At 44.1% G+C, this 16,940-nt stretch overlaps 1 protein-coding gene across 1 annotated transcript in view; it reads left to right on the forward strand.

The window, feature by feature from the left end:
- The first annotated feature begins 379 nt into the window (after nucleotides 1-379).
- The window catches only part of LOC139377444 (PH and SEC7 domain-containing protein 1-like), a 70,165-nt gene continuing 53,604 nt past the window's right edge, over nucleotides 380-16,940 (forward strand). Inside the window, exons 1-5 of the mRNA XM_071120473.1 lie at nucleotides 380-438; nucleotides 1,120-1,656; nucleotides 14,687-14,875; nucleotides 15,229-15,309; nucleotides 15,749-15,861. Coding sequence (XP_070976574.1) covers nucleotides 380-438; nucleotides 1,120-1,656; nucleotides 14,687-14,875; nucleotides 15,229-15,309; nucleotides 15,749-15,861 — 979 coding nt within the window. The remainder of the gene's footprint in view (nucleotides 439-1,119; nucleotides 1,657-14,686; nucleotides 14,876-15,228; nucleotides 15,310-15,748; nucleotides 15,862-16,940) is intronic.

A 16,940-nucleotide genomic window follows, 5' to 3' on the forward strand; every position in this document is an offset into this window, starting at 1 on the left:
CCTCCCCCTCATCTCGGCTAATCATGAGGTGCAGCACGTGGAGGTGGAGCTGGTGACTCCTCACCCAGCTGTGGCGGGGGCGTCGGCCAAGACGGGCATCATCCGGATGACCCTCAAGTACTCGGAGACGGACCTGGATGCCGTGCCCCTGCGCTGTTACCGCGAGACCGACATCGATGAGGTGCTTTTGGCTGAGCAGGAAGACGCCGACTCAGCATTTGGCAGTAACCGTAGCGTGAAAAGCACGTCGGGTACAGACAGCAGCCCCCTCGGTGTCTGTCCCTATGAGAGCACAAGTGCGGAGGAGGAGGAGGTGGAAGGAGAGGAAGAGGAGCCGGAGGAGGAGGAGGAGGAGGTGGTGAGCTGGGCCTCAGTGAGGATGCAAGGGGACATTAAGAGACAGCAGCAGCAGCAGGTGATTAGTCAGCTGCTGAAGAGGTGAGATGAACATAGACACATAGGCACGTAGAAACACACACTCACAAATGCATACACACACGTGTGCGCTCGCACACACACATTCCTAAAAATATACTTTAAAATATGCTTGCAATCACACACATAATCATACACACGTATGTAATGCAGAGACACAAACACATGCTCACACATTTGAAGTTTGATAGTACTCATAGCAGTCTGTAATAAAAATCCTATCTATTTCTAGCATCTGTCCTTGTGAATAGAACAAAGGTGCTTTGAATTAAGATATGAATCAATGTTTCAGTTGGCGTCGTCATTTTTCTCCCACAAGAACACTGGTGAAGCAGGATCTGGCAAGAGCTACAGTAGTATATGAATGTGTGTCTCTTTCCGCTACCTTATGTTGTATGTCTCCTTCTGCTACCTTATATCTTCCTAACAAACCTACTTAACAATAGACCTTTCAAACCAGTTTGATGAAATGTTTTGCTTTAGCATTCAGTTTTCTAAGGTCAAACATTTGAAGTATACAGTGTGCCATAGTCAGTCACTACACTAATAATGCAATCTTTCAGCTGAGATCATTTCCAGGGTGACTCACTGAGAATATTAGACTGTACTAAGAGAGTAGGTAATCTTCCTGTGTATCATTCGTGGTCTCTCTCCTCCTTTCCGTCTTTCACTCTCTACCTCTAGGCCGTTGGACAGTTTCTTTGACAACCTCCCGGCCCTCAAGTCGCCCGTCCTGTTGTCGGGGCCTCGCCTCGCAGGCACTTCCGAGGACAGCTTCAGCCGCCATTTTGAGAGCATCATGGAGTCACACCGCGCCAAGGGCACGTCCTACGGCAGCCTGGACCTGGACAGTGAGGAGCTACTGACCTCCAGCACACAGACCGTCCTGACCTTTGACCTCCCCACGCTAACCCCAGAGATCCAGGGGGGTCAGATGATCTGTCAAAGCGCCCGGCAAATTGTCAAGCTGAGCTTCGCCCCATTGGCCCACTGCGAGAGGGGGACAAGCCTATCAGATTCCATCGTCACGGTGACGGGAGACTCGGATGCCACGCGTGCCCCCTCCAGCGAAAGGCTGAGTAGTAGCCCGGAAGACACGCCCCTGAGAGGGGGAGGGGGCGGGGCACGGATGCTGGGGAGCAGCTGGTACAGCAACCCCACATTCTCCTTCCCTAGGTCAGTGATGTCATACAGCAGCAACCCCTCCCTCTCTTTCCACAGGTCAGTGTTGTCATCATTACTATTCTGATGTATTACTGTATGAAAGGCCAGACCTGATAGGCTACTGACATACTGTATGAGGTTATTCTTATAGATGAAGTAAAGCCAAGATAGAATCCCATTCCAAACATACAGTATGGTATAATGTGAGATGAAATTAAAAACAAATAACCACTATATTATAGTGTATTGTCTATGTACAATATTAGAGGAAAACGTGGTAAATGATGATCATAAAAGGTTATAGGTAGGTTATGTACTGTGCATGTACTTTGAAAATATACTTTTTTAGTGTCGTCCCCCAACTTTGAATCAATGTCAGTTTCCAGACACCCCAGTCCCAGGCTTGTCTGCCGGGACAATCACCTGCTGCAGTGCGATTTTGAAGCAGAACTGTTAGTGAAGGTCGTTAGGAGGCTGCCTGCCTCACCTTACCACTGGTTTCCATGGCTGTGTGTGTGTGTGTGTGTGTGTGTGTGTGTGTGTGTGTGTGTGTGTGTGTGTGTGTGTGTGTGTGTGTGATGGCTGGAGCAGGTGACTGGTACTGACTGAGGCAGATGGCTCTGGCAGCACAGCTCTCATCTTCAACCATCCGCTCCTTAAACATCTTAACTACTGAACATATCAAGCTAGCTGTACTATTACTGTTAATAACAGCATAGCTGGAACGCACTCTTTACCAATCAGATTGCGTGGCAATATCTATCCGTTATATAAGTATAAATGATTATGTATTATCATATATTAGAATATATGCAAATGCTAAACTATTGTAATTTTATTGTAATTGTAAATAGAAATATTTCAATATACACTTCTGCTTGTTCATTTAACATTTTCAGTCATTCATCAACACCATGATAACAGAATTATGCTAGGGGTTTGGAACCCAGCACCATCTGGTAGGTTTTGTGGTTACTGTAGAGAGGAACTGAGGTGCTGATGAGGGAGAGAGGAGAGCCTTGTTGTTTGAGTGTCTGTATTTGTGTTTGACAGCACTGAGACAGTCACCTTGTGGTATAGACCACTAGATGGTGATAAAGGACCATGTTGTAGGTTGTGGTTAAAACTGTCTGAGCACAACATACATACATATATTGTATTTTACCCCCTTTTTCTCTCCAATTTCAATCTTGTCTCATCACTGCAACTCCCCAACGGGCTCGGGAGGCAAAGGTCGAGTCATGCGTCCCCCTGAAACATGACCCTCCAAACCGCACTTCTAAACACCTGCCCACTTAACCCAGAAGCACCAATGTGTCAGAGTAAACACCGTTCAACTGACGACCGAGGTCAGCCTGCAGGCGCCCGGCCCGCCACAAGGAGTCGCTAGAGTGCGATGAGCCAAGTAAAGCCCCTGGCCAAACCCTCCACTAACCTGGACGACGCTGGGCCAATTGTGCGCCACCCTATGGGACTCCCGATTACGTCTGGTTGTGATACAGCCCGGAATCACTGTGATGCAGTGCCTTAGACCGCTGCACCACTTGGGAGGCCCCAACATACAGGTTTTTTATAGCTGAACGTGTGGACCACTTGTAACAGTATAAGTTTAAACCGTCCCCTCGCCCATACCCGGGCGCGAACCAGGGACCCTCTGCACACATCAACAACAGTCACCCACGAAGCATCGTTACCCATCGCTCCACAAAAGCCGTGGCCCTTGCAGAGCAAGGTCTCAGAGCAAGTGACGTCACCGATTGAAACGCTATTTAGCGCGCACCGCTAACTAAGCTAGCCGTTTCACATCCGTTACACACTTATGGTGTCTACTGTAAGTGATCTTTTTTGGAGAAAATAGTATTATATTTGCATTCTTCAGTTAACATGGCAGAATTATGTTTATTGTTCAAGATTGACATTTTAGTAATTTAGCAGACGCTCTTATCAAGAATGATTTACAGTAGTGAGGGCATACATTTTCATATTGGTCCCCCATGGAAATTGAACCCACAACCCTGGCATTGAAAACACCATGCTCTACCACCTGAACCACACAAGGTAGTAGTGACTGGTCAAGTTTGTGGGTGTGTGTGTCTGTGCGTGCCGGGTGCGTGCGCTCCTGTGCATGCGTGCGTGTGCGTTAGTGTGGTACTCGGGACACCCACACCCGGCAGAAATTGTTAATAACCCATCGCAACCGCCCGACGATACAGTGAGTGTACAAAACATTAGGAACACCTTGCTAATATTGATTTGCACCCTCTCTTGTCCTCATAGCAGCCTCAATTCATCGGGGCATGGACTACAAGGTATCAAAAGCAATACACAGGGATGCTGGCCCTAGTTGACTCCAATGCTTTCTACAGTTCTGTCAAGTTGTCTATATGTCTTTGGTTGGTGGACCATTCTTGACACTCACGAGAAACTGTTGAGAGTGAACACCCAGTAGCATTGCAGTTCTTGACACACTCAAACCGGTGTGCCTGGCACTTACCACCATACCCCATTCAAAGGCACTTAAATATTTTGTCTTGCCCATTCACCCTCTAAATCCTTCTTTAACCTATCTCATCCCCTTCATGTTCCCTTGAGTGAAAACGTTTGTGAACCCATAGTCTATATCATGGAAAGAGCAGGTGTTCCTAATGTTTTACACTCATGTACTGTATGTGCTAAAGTGAAGATCTGAGGCCTGCACCCTAATCTACTAATATAGAAAATGCACTGTTGGCTACAGTCAGAGATGATGGAACGATTTAGATATGTTTCTGCTTATAATTTGACATTTTGGTAGGCTATTTGTTAGTCAACTTGTCTATAATTAGATACAGTACAAGCAGCTTCTCTTCTGTCATTATATGTTGCCTTAGAAGACTAAATAAACCCTTGCTCTTAAGAAAAATGTCATAAATGAATATAGAATCTAGATGACATCTGTACATTTTTCTTTGTCATCTCTGCTTCTTTCAGGGGTCAAAGATGTTTAGGGATTCACCCTGGTCTCAGAGATGTTCATATGATTCTGTACGTAAAGCCGAGACACTCCATTTAGTATGATATGTTATGTTTCGTATGGTATGCATTAATTTGTGGATGTCCATTACCCATTTTGAAGGATATATTACGACTCTGCAAAACATGCAATATGTTCCGAATTTGTTAAATGTACAATATGTTCAGAATTTCCAATATGTTATCAATTCTAGCTAGGTGGCTAACATTAGCTAGGCTAAGGGTTAGGGTTAAGTTTAGAAGTTAGGGTAAAGGATTACGGTTAGGGTTAGGGGAAGGGTTAGCTAAAAGAGTTAAAAAGGGTTTCTACAATAACACTAGTAAAGGACAGAATGGAGGTATAAATTGTAGAATTTCAACCATGAGATCTTTTTCAATAATAATAGACACGATTTTGTGTATTTTACTCACAAAATATAATTTCAGTCAGTTTTCCACCATTGGTGACTCACATTAGGCAATCATAAAATGACAACAAGACTGAAAGGAAATGCCATTTGGAGAATTTCAACATTGGATATATTTTTCAACCTCTGAGATCTTTTTCAATATTTGAGGAAATCAATTTTACTTATTTTAACAGCATAACATAATTTCCAAAAGTTTTCAACCGCTGGTTGTTAACATGATGTAACATGACCTTTTAGGCAATTTCTACCATAACATTTTTAAGGTTAGGGTTAGCTAGCATGCTAAGAATACTGAATAAAAATATAAAGTGTAAAGTGTTGGTGTTGGTAAAGTCAATCTCACCAGAGAAATCGAGCGAGGGAAACAGCATGTCTCTGTCTCAGTATGTGTAGTCCATGCTCTCTGGAACAAAAGAGTTGTTGCCGCAGTAGCATTTGATTGATTGATGCCACCAATCAGCATTGAGCTGAGCTCAACTGTGGGCTGTCCTGGCGCAGAAAAACACCACCCCAAGGGAGGCCGGTTTGGATTTGGCTTCACACCATCAAATCACATCCTGAGCAAAATGTCATCATTGTCGGAAAAACGTGTCCGTTTCTGGTCTGCTTGTGTTCATGTCCAGCAGTAGCTAGCTTGCTCAATTTGTCCGTTCCTAAGCCATGGATGGAGATGGGGATTTGGACTTGTGGTTTTGACTTAATTCTCTGTACAGGTTATGATAGTGATGATCTAACTATAAACTAATATATTGTGCCACTCCCCCGAGGCGATTGAAGTTCAATATGTAGCCTAGATGTATCCTAGTAGGCTCACGGTAGCTAGCTAGCTAACATAACTGGTTCATTGTTGCCCATGCGAGGAAGTTAGTCTTTCAAGTGTTTTAGCTAGGTAGCCTATGAAAACAAAAACTTAAAGGGTACACAGCCATAGACTGTTTTGCCAACATGAAAGAGAAGAGGTCAGGATTGGCGTTTAATTAAGGATTGGCGTTTAATTTTGAGTTCCCCAAAAAATGTTTTACTTGTGCGCGCACATAAGCACGCACGCACACACACAGAAATTAGTACCATGGACAGCCACATGATATTTAGCAACATTGATTGGACTAAATCATTTTTGGTATCTTTAAGTTTGTTTTCACTGTATTAAACTAAGCATGTATAGCCTTGTTGATTTAATGATGTTTAAATGTTTAAGTTGAAATGGTGATGGAATAGCGGATGCTCCCGTAGTCTTTGTGCCGATTGCTGTAACTCCATGCTTCTCAATCAGTAGTTGTCGAAAACATTAACTTGCTTGACCATGCTGCAGGTCCCATAACTGTTTGTTACATGCAATATTTGCTTTGTGGACTTCACAGGACAGATGTTGCTCTCCTGTTTTATGATCAAATCAAATTGTATTTGTCACATGCGCCGAATACAACAGGTTCACCTTACAGTGAAATGCTTACTTACAAGCCCTTTACCAACAATGCAGTTTTAAGAAAAATACCTACAAAAAGAAGAAATAAAAGTAACAAATAATTAAGAGCAACAGTAAAATAACAATAGCGAGGCTATATACAGGGGGTACGGGTACAGAGTCAGTGTGCGGGGCACCGGTTAGTCGAGGTAATTGAGGTAATATATATATATATGTAGATGTAGATAAGAGTTATTAAAGTGACTTATGCAAAGATGACAGAGAGTAGCAGCAGCGTAAAAAGAGGGGGGATAAAAGCTGTTTAGAAGCCTCTTGGACCTAGACTTGGCGCTCCGGTATTGCTTGCCGTGCAGTAGCAGAGAGAACAGTCTATGACTAGGGTGGCTGGAGTCTTTGACAATTTTTAGGGCCTTCCTCCGACACCTCCTGGTAAAGAGGTCCTGGATGGCAGGAAGATTGGCCCCAGTGGTGTACCCTCTGTAGTGCCTTGCGGTCGGAGGCCTAGCAGTTGCCGTACCAGGCAGTGATGCAACCAGTGGCACAATATGCTCTCGATGGTTCAGCTTTAGAACCTTTTGAGGATCTGAGGACCCATGCCAAATCTTTTCAGTCTCCTAAGGGGGAATAGGTTTTGTCGCGCTATCTTCACGACTGTCTTGGTGAGCTTGGACCACGTTAGTTTGTTGGTGATGTGGAACCAAGGAAGCTCTCAACTACACTACATCCCCATCATGAGAATGGAGGCATGCTCCGTACTCCTTTCCTGTAGTCCACAATCATCTTCTTGATCACGTTAAGGAAGATGTTGGTGTCCTGGCACCACACGGCCAGGTCTCTGACCTCCTCCCTATGTGCTGTCTCGTCGTTGTTGGTGAGTGAACAGGGAGGACAGGAGGGGGCTGGGCCCCCGTGTTGAGGATCAGTGTGGCGGATGTGTTGTTACCTACACTTACCACCTGGGGGCGGCGCATCAGAAAGATAGTCTTGTTTTCATCCCCTACAACATGTCAGATTTCTAATGTTTAGGTGTCAACTGGGCTGCTGCAACATTTATGTCATGAGTTTTTGCTTGTGTCTGTCCGGAGTGATTATGTGTTATCTTTGAAAGTGCAAAGCCTACTTGAGCCCACGCAAAAAAATGTGCTGCGGATGATGGATGATGGAAGGTATCAAATAATTCAGCATTGTTTTCGGCATCCCAGAAATGATGTTCAGCATGTAAAGTATCATAACATGCAATTACAGGTGGCTTGATAATGGGCTCCCTGTATACATTTGATACCAGTTGGTATTGAACGCCCTCACCTTTTCATCGTTCTTCATTAAACTGATCTCAGGCAGAGGTAGACCCTCACTTTTAATTCACTCCTTTTCTGTGTACCCCAGTGAATGATAGGGGTTCTTTAAAAAAAATGTACACCACATTTTTGGTAGTGTTGGCCATTCTGGCAGAGAAAACTGCACACTCGCGCTGGTAGCTAGAACCCCCATAATGCTCTGTGGCACAATCCCAATACAACATACTAGGTTCATCCTACATCTATGATTGGATGGACAACATGTCAGCTCATACTGCAAAAGCTTTGATTGATTCCTGACATTTAATCCTAGTAAGAATTCCCTGTTTTAGGTCAGTTAGGATCACCACTTTATTTTAAGAATGTGAAATGTCAGAATAATAGTAGGGAGAATGATTTATTGCAGCTTTTATTTCTTTCATTACACTCCCAGTGGGTCAGAAGTTTACATACACTCAATTAGTATTTGGTAGCATTGCCTTTAAATTGTTTAACTTGGGTCAAATGTTTTGGGTAGCCTTCCACAAGCTTCCCACAATAAATTGGGTGAATGTTGGCCCATTCCTCCTTGACAGAGCTGGTGTAACTGAGTCATGTTTGTGGGCCTCCTTGCTCGCACACGCTTTTTTAGTTATGCCCACAAGTTTTCTATAGGATTGAGGTCAGGGCTTTGTGATGGCCAGTCCAATACCTTGACTTTGTTATCCTTAAGCCATTTTGCTACAACTTTGGAAGTATGCTTGGGGTCATTGTTCATTTGGAAGACCCATTTGCGACCAAGCTTTAACTTCCTGACTGATGTCTTGAGATGTTGCTTCAATATATCCACTTATTTTTCCTTCCCCGTGATGTGAAGTGCACCAGTCCCTCCTGCAGCAAAGCACCACCTGCCACCCCGTGCTTCACGGTTGGGATGGTGTTCTTTGGCTTGCAAGCCTCCCCCTTTTTCCTCCAAACATAACGATGGTCATTATTGCCAAACAGTTCTATTTTTGTTTCATCAGACCAGAGGACATTTCTCCAAAAAAGTACGATCTTTGTCCCCATGTGCAGTTGCAAACTGTAGTCTGGCTTTTTTATGGCGGTTTTGGAGCAGTGGCTTCTTAATTGCTGAGCGACTTTTCAGGTTATGTTGATATAGGACTCGTTTTACTGTGGACATAGATACTTTTGTACCAGTTTCCTACAGCATCTTCACAAGGTCCTTTGTTGTTGTTCTGGGGTTGGTTTGCACTTTTCGCACAAAATTACGTTCATCTCTAGGAGAAAGAACGCGTCTCCTTCCTGAGCGGTGTGATGGTTGTGTGGTCCCATGGTGTTTATACTTGCGCACTATTGTTTGTACAGATGAACGTGGTACCTTCAGGCATTTGGAAATTGCTCCCAAGGATGAACCATACTTGTGGAGGTCTACAATTTTTTTCTGAGGTCTTGAATGATTTCTTTTGATTTTCCCATGATGTCAAGCAAAGAGGCACTGAGTTTGAAGATAGGCCTTGAAATACATCCACAGGTACACCTCCAATTGACTCAAATGATGTCAGTTAGCCTATCAGACGCTTCTAAAGCCATTAGATAATGTTATGTATTTTTCCAAGCTGTTTAAGGGCACAGGCAACTTAGTGTATGTAAACCTCTGACCCACTGGAATTGTGATACAGTGAAATAACCTGTCTGTAAACAATTGTTGGAAAAAGGACTTGTGTCATGGACAAAGTAGATGTCCTAACTGACTTACCAAAACTATAGTTTGTTAACAAGAAATTTGTGGAGTGGTTGAAAAACAAGTTATTATTATTATTATTGACTCCAACCTAAGTGTATGTAAACTTCTGACTTCAACTGTATGTACTGTCACTGTGGGGACGACGTCATCGATGCACTTATTGATGAAGCCAGTGACTGATGTGGTGTACTCCTCAATGCCATCGGAAGAATTGCGGAACATAGTACAGTCTGTGCTAGCAAAACAGTCCTGTAGGTAACATCTACTTTCTTATTGACTGAGTCACTGGTGCGTCCTGCTTTAATTTTTGTTTGTAAGCAGGAATCAGGAGGATAGAATTTTGTGATGAAACAAACGTATGTGTAGTTGAATTTATTCCGGCACTGTGTGACTGTTGTCTCTTTGCTGTCGCTGCCTTATTGTATATCACGGTGGCAAATGAACGAATGTGTTATAGAGCAAACAACGCAATTATCACAACATAGGTTGTAATATGGCTTTTTATTGGCTTGGCTTCCCCAGTGATGTTACCCACACACTGTTACTGCCTATTCTATATGTCTGGTAAATATTTACATTGTGCTGGTATTGAAAATATACTGGTGTGTTTACGGACATATTCAATCAATCCCTATCCCAGTCTGTTGTTCCCACATGCTTCAAGAGGTCCACCATTGTTCCTGTTCCCAAGAAAGCTAAGGTAACTGAGCTAAACGACTACCGCCCCGTAGCACTCACTTCCGTCATCATGAAGTGCTTTGAGAGACTAGTCAAGGACCATATCACCTCCACCCTACCTGACACCCTAGACCCACTCCAATTTGCTTACCGCCCAAATAGGTCCACAGACGATGCAATCTCAACCACACTGCACACTGCCCTAACCCATCTGGACAAGCTCGTCATCAAGCTCGAGACCCTGGGTCTCGACCCCGCCCTGTGCAACTGGGTACTGGACTTCCTGACGGGCCGCCCCCAGGTGGTGAGGGTAGGCAACAACATCTCCACCCCGCTGATCCTCAACACTGGGGCCCCACAAGGGTGCGTTCTGAGCCCTCTCCTGTACTCTCTGTTCACCCACGACTGTGTGGTCACGCACTCCTCCAACTCAATCATCAAGTTTGCGGACGACACAACAGTGGTAGGCTTGATTACCAACAACGACGAGACGGTCTACAGGGAGGAGGTGAGGGCCCTCGGAGTGTGGTGTCAGGAAAATAACCTCACACTCAACGTCAACAAAACTAAGGAGATGATTGTGGACTTCAGGAAACAGCAGAGGGAACACCCCCCTATCCACATCGATGGAACAGTAGTGGAGAGGGTAGTAAGTTTTAAGTTCCTCGGCGTACACATCACAGACAAACTGAATTGGTCCACCCACACAGACAGCATCGTGAAGAAGGCGCAGCAGCGCCTCTTCAACCTCAGGAGGCTGAAGAAATTCGGCTTGTCACCAAAAGCACTCACAAACTTCTACAGATGCACAATCGAGAGCATCCTGTCGGGCTGTATCACCGCCTGGTACGGCAACTGCTCCGCCCACAACCGTAAGGCTCTCCAGAGGGTAGTGAGGTCTGCACAACGCATCACCGGGGGCAAACTACCTGCCCTCCAGGACACCTACACCACCCGATGTCACAGGAAGGCCATAAAGATCATCAAGGACAACAACCACCCGAGCCACTGCCTGTTCACCCCGCTATCATCCAGAAGGCGAGGTCAGTACATGTGCATCAAAGCTGGGACCGAGAAACTGAAAAACAGCTTCTATCTCAAGGCCATCAGACTGTTAAACAGCCACTACTAACATTGAGTGGCTGCTGCCAACACACTGACTCAACTCCAGCCACTTTAATAATGGGAATTGATGGGAAATTATGTAAAATATATCACTAGCCACTTTAAAAAATGCTACCTAATATAATGTTTACATACCCTAAATTATTCATCTCATATGTATACGTATATACTGTACTCTATATCATCTACTGCATCTTTATGTAATACATGTATCCACTAGCCACTTTAACTATGCCACTATGTTTACATACTCATCTCATATGTACATACTGTACTCAATACCATCTACTGTATCTTGCCTATGCCGCTCTGTACCATCACTCATCCATATATCTTTATGTACATATTCTTTATCCCCTTACACTTGTGTCTATAAGGTAGTAGTTTTGGAATTGTTAGCTAGATTACTTGTTGGTTATTACTGCATTGTCAGAACTAGAAGCACAAGCATTTCGCTACACTCGCATTAACATCTGCTAACCATGTGTATGTGACAAATAAAATTTGATTTGATTTGATTTATTGCAGAGGGCTTGTCCACTCCATAATGTGATAAGAGTTGGAATTTCACCCTTTGCCACCCCCCCCCCCCTCCCTCACAACTCCCAAGTGGTGAAGTAGTCTAAGGCACTGCATCTCAGTGCAAGTTGCGTCACTGCAGTCCCTGGTTGAAGTCCAGGCTACATCACATCCGGCCGTGATTGGGAGTCCCATAGGGGGGCACACAATTGGCCCAGTGTTGCCCGGGTTTGGCCGGGGTAGGCCATCATTGTAAATAAGAATTTGTTCTTCACTGACTTGCCGAGTTAAATAAAGGTTAAACAAAAATAACAAAGGTAAAAATCTCCCTTTTGAGATGTTTTGTGCCATTAAACAGATGCCCATTGTGTAGAACTGCTCATTTAGACAGACGAGGGGGTCCAATTATGTGGCAATGGCCCCTTTGAAGCGGAGGCTGACACTAGTGGGAATTCTAGTGGGAATTCTCTTATGGCCTCTGAGCAGCATTGTGATAGCTGAACAATTAGTCCTAACTACTGTAATGTGTTATGGTGTTTGTCACCTGCGGAGTTGCATACAGTAAACCGGCACTTCAACAATGGCTGGTGCTCACAATAGGCCTCTCTAATCCATGTATGTATTCCATGTGTGTTTATCAACCAGGATTCACACCCAGCACTAACACACCTGATGGAAATACTGTCAAAGGATTAATGATAAGTTTAATAGTTGGATCAGGTGTGTGAGTACGGAACAAAAATGTTTCACCCTGTCGGTCTCCGGGGCTGAGGAATATAACCTAATTCCTTTCCCTGGATACTAAATAATTGATGTGGAAAGAGAGAACAATAATATTTGTTGTGATTTGTTAATAATATCATCATATTCATATTATAGCACCATAGCCACAGGAAGTAGTTTGGGGGTGGCGATGCTGACATTTGTTTTGGTCTGTGCTCCAGATGGCTATATTGGTCTGCTAATACAGGACTAGTAAAGGCCCAGTGCACTACTTAAAAAATATATATTAATATTTTTTAATTCCAATTTTTCAGAGGGTGCTGCAGCATCCTCATCATCCCTACTTCCTGCGGCTATTTATAGCACACTCCTATATAGTTTATCAATGGAAGTTTTCCCTGGCACTATTTTTCTTTGTTTTACTTTGTGTGATTATATCTCTATTACGAGTCAAGGTGGACAGAATGTATACCTCATCCAAAGGATGTACCTATTGACTATGAGTAATTGGGATGAGGGAGAGAGGGTTGTTGGGAGAGAGAGGGAGGAAGATATTTTGAGTGAAAGGCGGTCCAAGTTCCGTGCCATGCTTAGATCCCAAGGTCTGCAGGGGACGTTGCAAAAGTTTACACAGCGTGAGAGGGGGGTGATAAAGAGAGAGAGAGGGCGGAGTGAAGAGGGGAAACAGAAACAAACAGAAAGAGAAAAAGAAAGACGATAGGTTTTAGGAAACTTGCCGTAAGGAGATAGGGGAAAAAAACAAAAATTAATGAAAGAACCCAGACTTACTAATCACCTTTGTACAACTGTGGGTCTTTGCGAAAATTAATGGGAGTGATTTGCTAGATGACACTTAGGGCTTATGGGGATAGATTCCAGGTGATGCACTGTACTAGCACTAGCTATCACATTGAGGTAGAGGGGATCGGTAGAGGGAAGGTGGTGATGCAATCAAGCCGGGGGGCCTGGGCAGGGACAAGGGGGGGATCAGGGAGGTTGGTAGGGTGACTAGTTTGAGACACTCAAACAGAGAGGGGACAGGTACGACAGTGAAGGCCCGCTCTGTGTTCTGTTGCCGTGGCTCACTCGAAGACGATATGTACCTTTGTACTCGCCACTCAAACTCACAGTCGAGGTGATAGCCCTAGTCCTTCTCTTCTCTTCCTTCCTCTCTCAGACTAGGTAGCGTGGAAGGTTGGGACTACAGTATATGGTACCGGCCTGCAGCTCCAACTGTGTGACTGACTGATTTTAAACTTTTCTTAGAATGCTTTGTGCTTTACAGTTACTGTAGCTGCTGTCCAGAAAGCACACCATAGTACACCAAAACATTTAGTAGCTGATCTGCTTCTTTTGCCTGGCTCCAAATAATACAGGGGTGTCTGGTCATTGATCAGTAACGTAGCCATTCATTCAGCTAATAAAATGGCCTGTTTGCTCTGTGGAGGTAAGTATGACTCAGGGATGATAAGAAGGTCTGTGCTGTGCTTGTGTTATTTTCCTAGTAGTCTGGGTAAAGTATGTATGTGAGTGTGTGTTTCAGTGGCATGGTCCTCTATAATTTTAAAACCATTTATTACTAACAGATCTAACAGATCTTAATCTGTCTTAATTCCGTTATCTTCCATTTTTTAAAGATCCATCCTTGTTCCAAGGTGACATAAAATGCTTCAATTATTATCACAGTATAATTCAGATATAGTACGGCCTGCACTCCTGAACCTTCTAATACTTTCAAGGGAGCTTAATAAGTGGGAGAAAGAGAAAGGGAGTTACATGAAAATATTGATTTAAAGAAAGAGCTTGTATAATGTATTAATATACTGTATTATCATTGTGTCATACCAAAAGTAAACATTGCCCTACAATAGTGAAGGTTCTAGTTATTTTCTTTTTCAATAGACCTGACTAGACAGGATTGCTGTAAGCGTTACAGTGCTGCTGAGAAGAAATTAACCACATCCTCATTCATAAACCCATCCCCTCACTCTTTCTCTCTTCCTCCCACTCCCTCTCTCTCTCCCTGTCCTCTCTTGTTCTCTAACCCCCTCCCTCTTTATCCCCCTCCATCTCTTTCTTTCTCTCTCTCTCTCTCTACTCATCTCTCCTTCTCTTTCCCCCTACTCCTTGTAACCCCCTACTCTTTTTCTGTCCCTCTCTCCCCCTTCAGGGAAAAGGCTCGTCTGGCGACAGACTCAGAGCTGGACCAGGACCTCAGTGAGCTGCTGGGCCTGGGGAGCAGCGACACCCTCACCAATGGTAACCGTGCCAACGGGGAGGCCGCTAAGCGCCTGGCCAAACGCCTCTTCACCCTGGACGGCTTCAGGAAGTCCGACGTGGCCCGCCACCTCAGCAAAAAGTGAGCACCTGGCAACTAGCCTTCGTGTGTTATCAATCACTCTCTTTACTATGCGCTGCTATACATTGTCAATGTATATAGCATTTACTGCTATAATAAGCCTGGTTTGGAACTTATCTTAAACCTCTGTCTTCCTCCGCGGCCCTAAGTTTTCGTCTCCAAGGCTCAAACCGACTGCGCTGTGTGACTGGGAAAGCTGGTATCTGATTAACATGTTTTTTTTCTCTCTCTCTCTCTCTCTCTCTCTCTCTCTCTCTCTCTCTCTCTCTCTCTCTCTCTCTCTCTCTCACTCTCACTCACTCACTCACCCACTCACTCACTCACTCACTCACTCACTCACTCACTCACCCCAGCAATGACTTCAGTTGTATGGTTGCAGAAGAGTATCTACACTTCTTTAACTTCAAGGGTCTTGCTGTGGACCAGGCTCTGAGGTGAGGGGTTCAGACTGACTGACTTGATCAACGCGAAAAACAAACCAGTTTTCCATAAATTGGTTCTTGGTGACTGGATTTCTAGACATTACAAACATTGTTTTGGATACGTTGCCTTAAAAGGGATACTGGGCTTCATTTTGTGTTCCATTGATCCAGTCACTGTAGTTAATATATGGTAATACTGCTCTCTGGTGGCAAGTTGAGTGATGGCAGCTTAATAGGCCAATAGTGTTTATAGCACATAAATAACACTCCTAAATCAATTAATCAAGGGCTTGGTGATTAATTAAGTAGTTGAATGAGATGAATAAGTGCGTAATGAGGTGCGTTTTCGCTGGTCTGGAACTTAAAAATGGCCACCCTGAGGATACTGGATACTTGATTGGGGTTGAGAAACAGTGTAATCCTGCTTAATGTGTGTGTATGTGTGTTCCAGAGCCTTTCTCAGACAGTTTTCCCTGATGGGGGAGACTCAGGAGAGAGAGCGGGTGCTGGCTCAATTCTCCAGGAGATACCTGCACTGTAACCCCAAACTTATACCCTCTGAGGGTAGGAGGACAGTACTGTCTAATGTCTACTATAGTTATTATATAAATATGGCAGCTCAGTCGTCATGTTAATAGATGCAGTGGTGTAAAGTACTTTACTTTACTATTTATATAAAAAATATTTTACCTCACTACATTCCTGTTTTCTCCCCAATTTCGTGGTATCCAATTGGTAGTTACAGTCTTGTCTCATCGCTGCAACTCCCGTACGGACTCGGGAGAGGCGAAGCTCGAGAGCTATGCGTCCTGCGAATCACAACCCAACCAAGCCGCACTGCTTCTTGACACAATGCCCACTTAACCCGGAAGCCAGCCGCACCAAGGTGTCGGAGGAAACACCGTACACCTGGCTACCGTGTCATCGTGCACTGCGCACGGCCAGGCACAGGAGTTGCTAGTGCACGATGGGACAAGGACATCCCTGCCGGCCAAACCCTCCCCTAACCCGGACGACACTTGGCCAATTGTGCTGCCGCCCTATGGGTCTCCCGATCGCGGCCGGCTGCGATAGAGCCTGTACTCGAACCCAGAATCTCTAGTGGCACAGCTGCGATGCAGTGCCTTAGACCACTTCACTACATTCCTAAAGGAAATAATGTACTTTTTACTCCATGCATTTTCCCTGACACCCAAAAGTACTTAAGTTATATTCTGAATGCTTAGCAGGACTGGAAAATGTTCCAATTCACGCACTTATCAATAGAGCATCCCTGGTCATCCCTATTGACTTTGATCTGGTGGACTCACTAAATACACATGCTTCGTTTGTAAATTATGTCCAAGTGTTGGGGCGAGACCCTGGCTATCCGTAAATAAATAAATAAACATGAAAATTGTGCCGTCTGGTTTGCTTAATATGATCAATTTGAAATGATTTATACTTTTACTTTTGATACTTAAGTATATTTTTGCAATTACATTTACTTTTGATACTTAAAAATATTTGAAACCAAATACTTTTAGACTTTTACTCAAGTAGTATTTTACTGGGTTACTTTTCATTTTCTACAAAGGTATCTTTACTTTTACTCAAGTTTGAAAATTGGGTACTTTTTCCACCACTGAATGTGATGGATATGT

The sequence above is a fragment of the Oncorhynchus clarkii genome, chromosome 20 (assembly GCF_045791955.1).
Source record: "Oncorhynchus clarkii lewisi isolate Uvic-CL-2024 chromosome 20, UVic_Ocla_1.0, whole genome shotgun sequence".
In the NCBI taxonomy this organism is placed as follows: domain Eukaryota; kingdom Metazoa; phylum Chordata; class Actinopteri; order Salmoniformes; family Salmonidae; genus Oncorhynchus; species Oncorhynchus clarkii.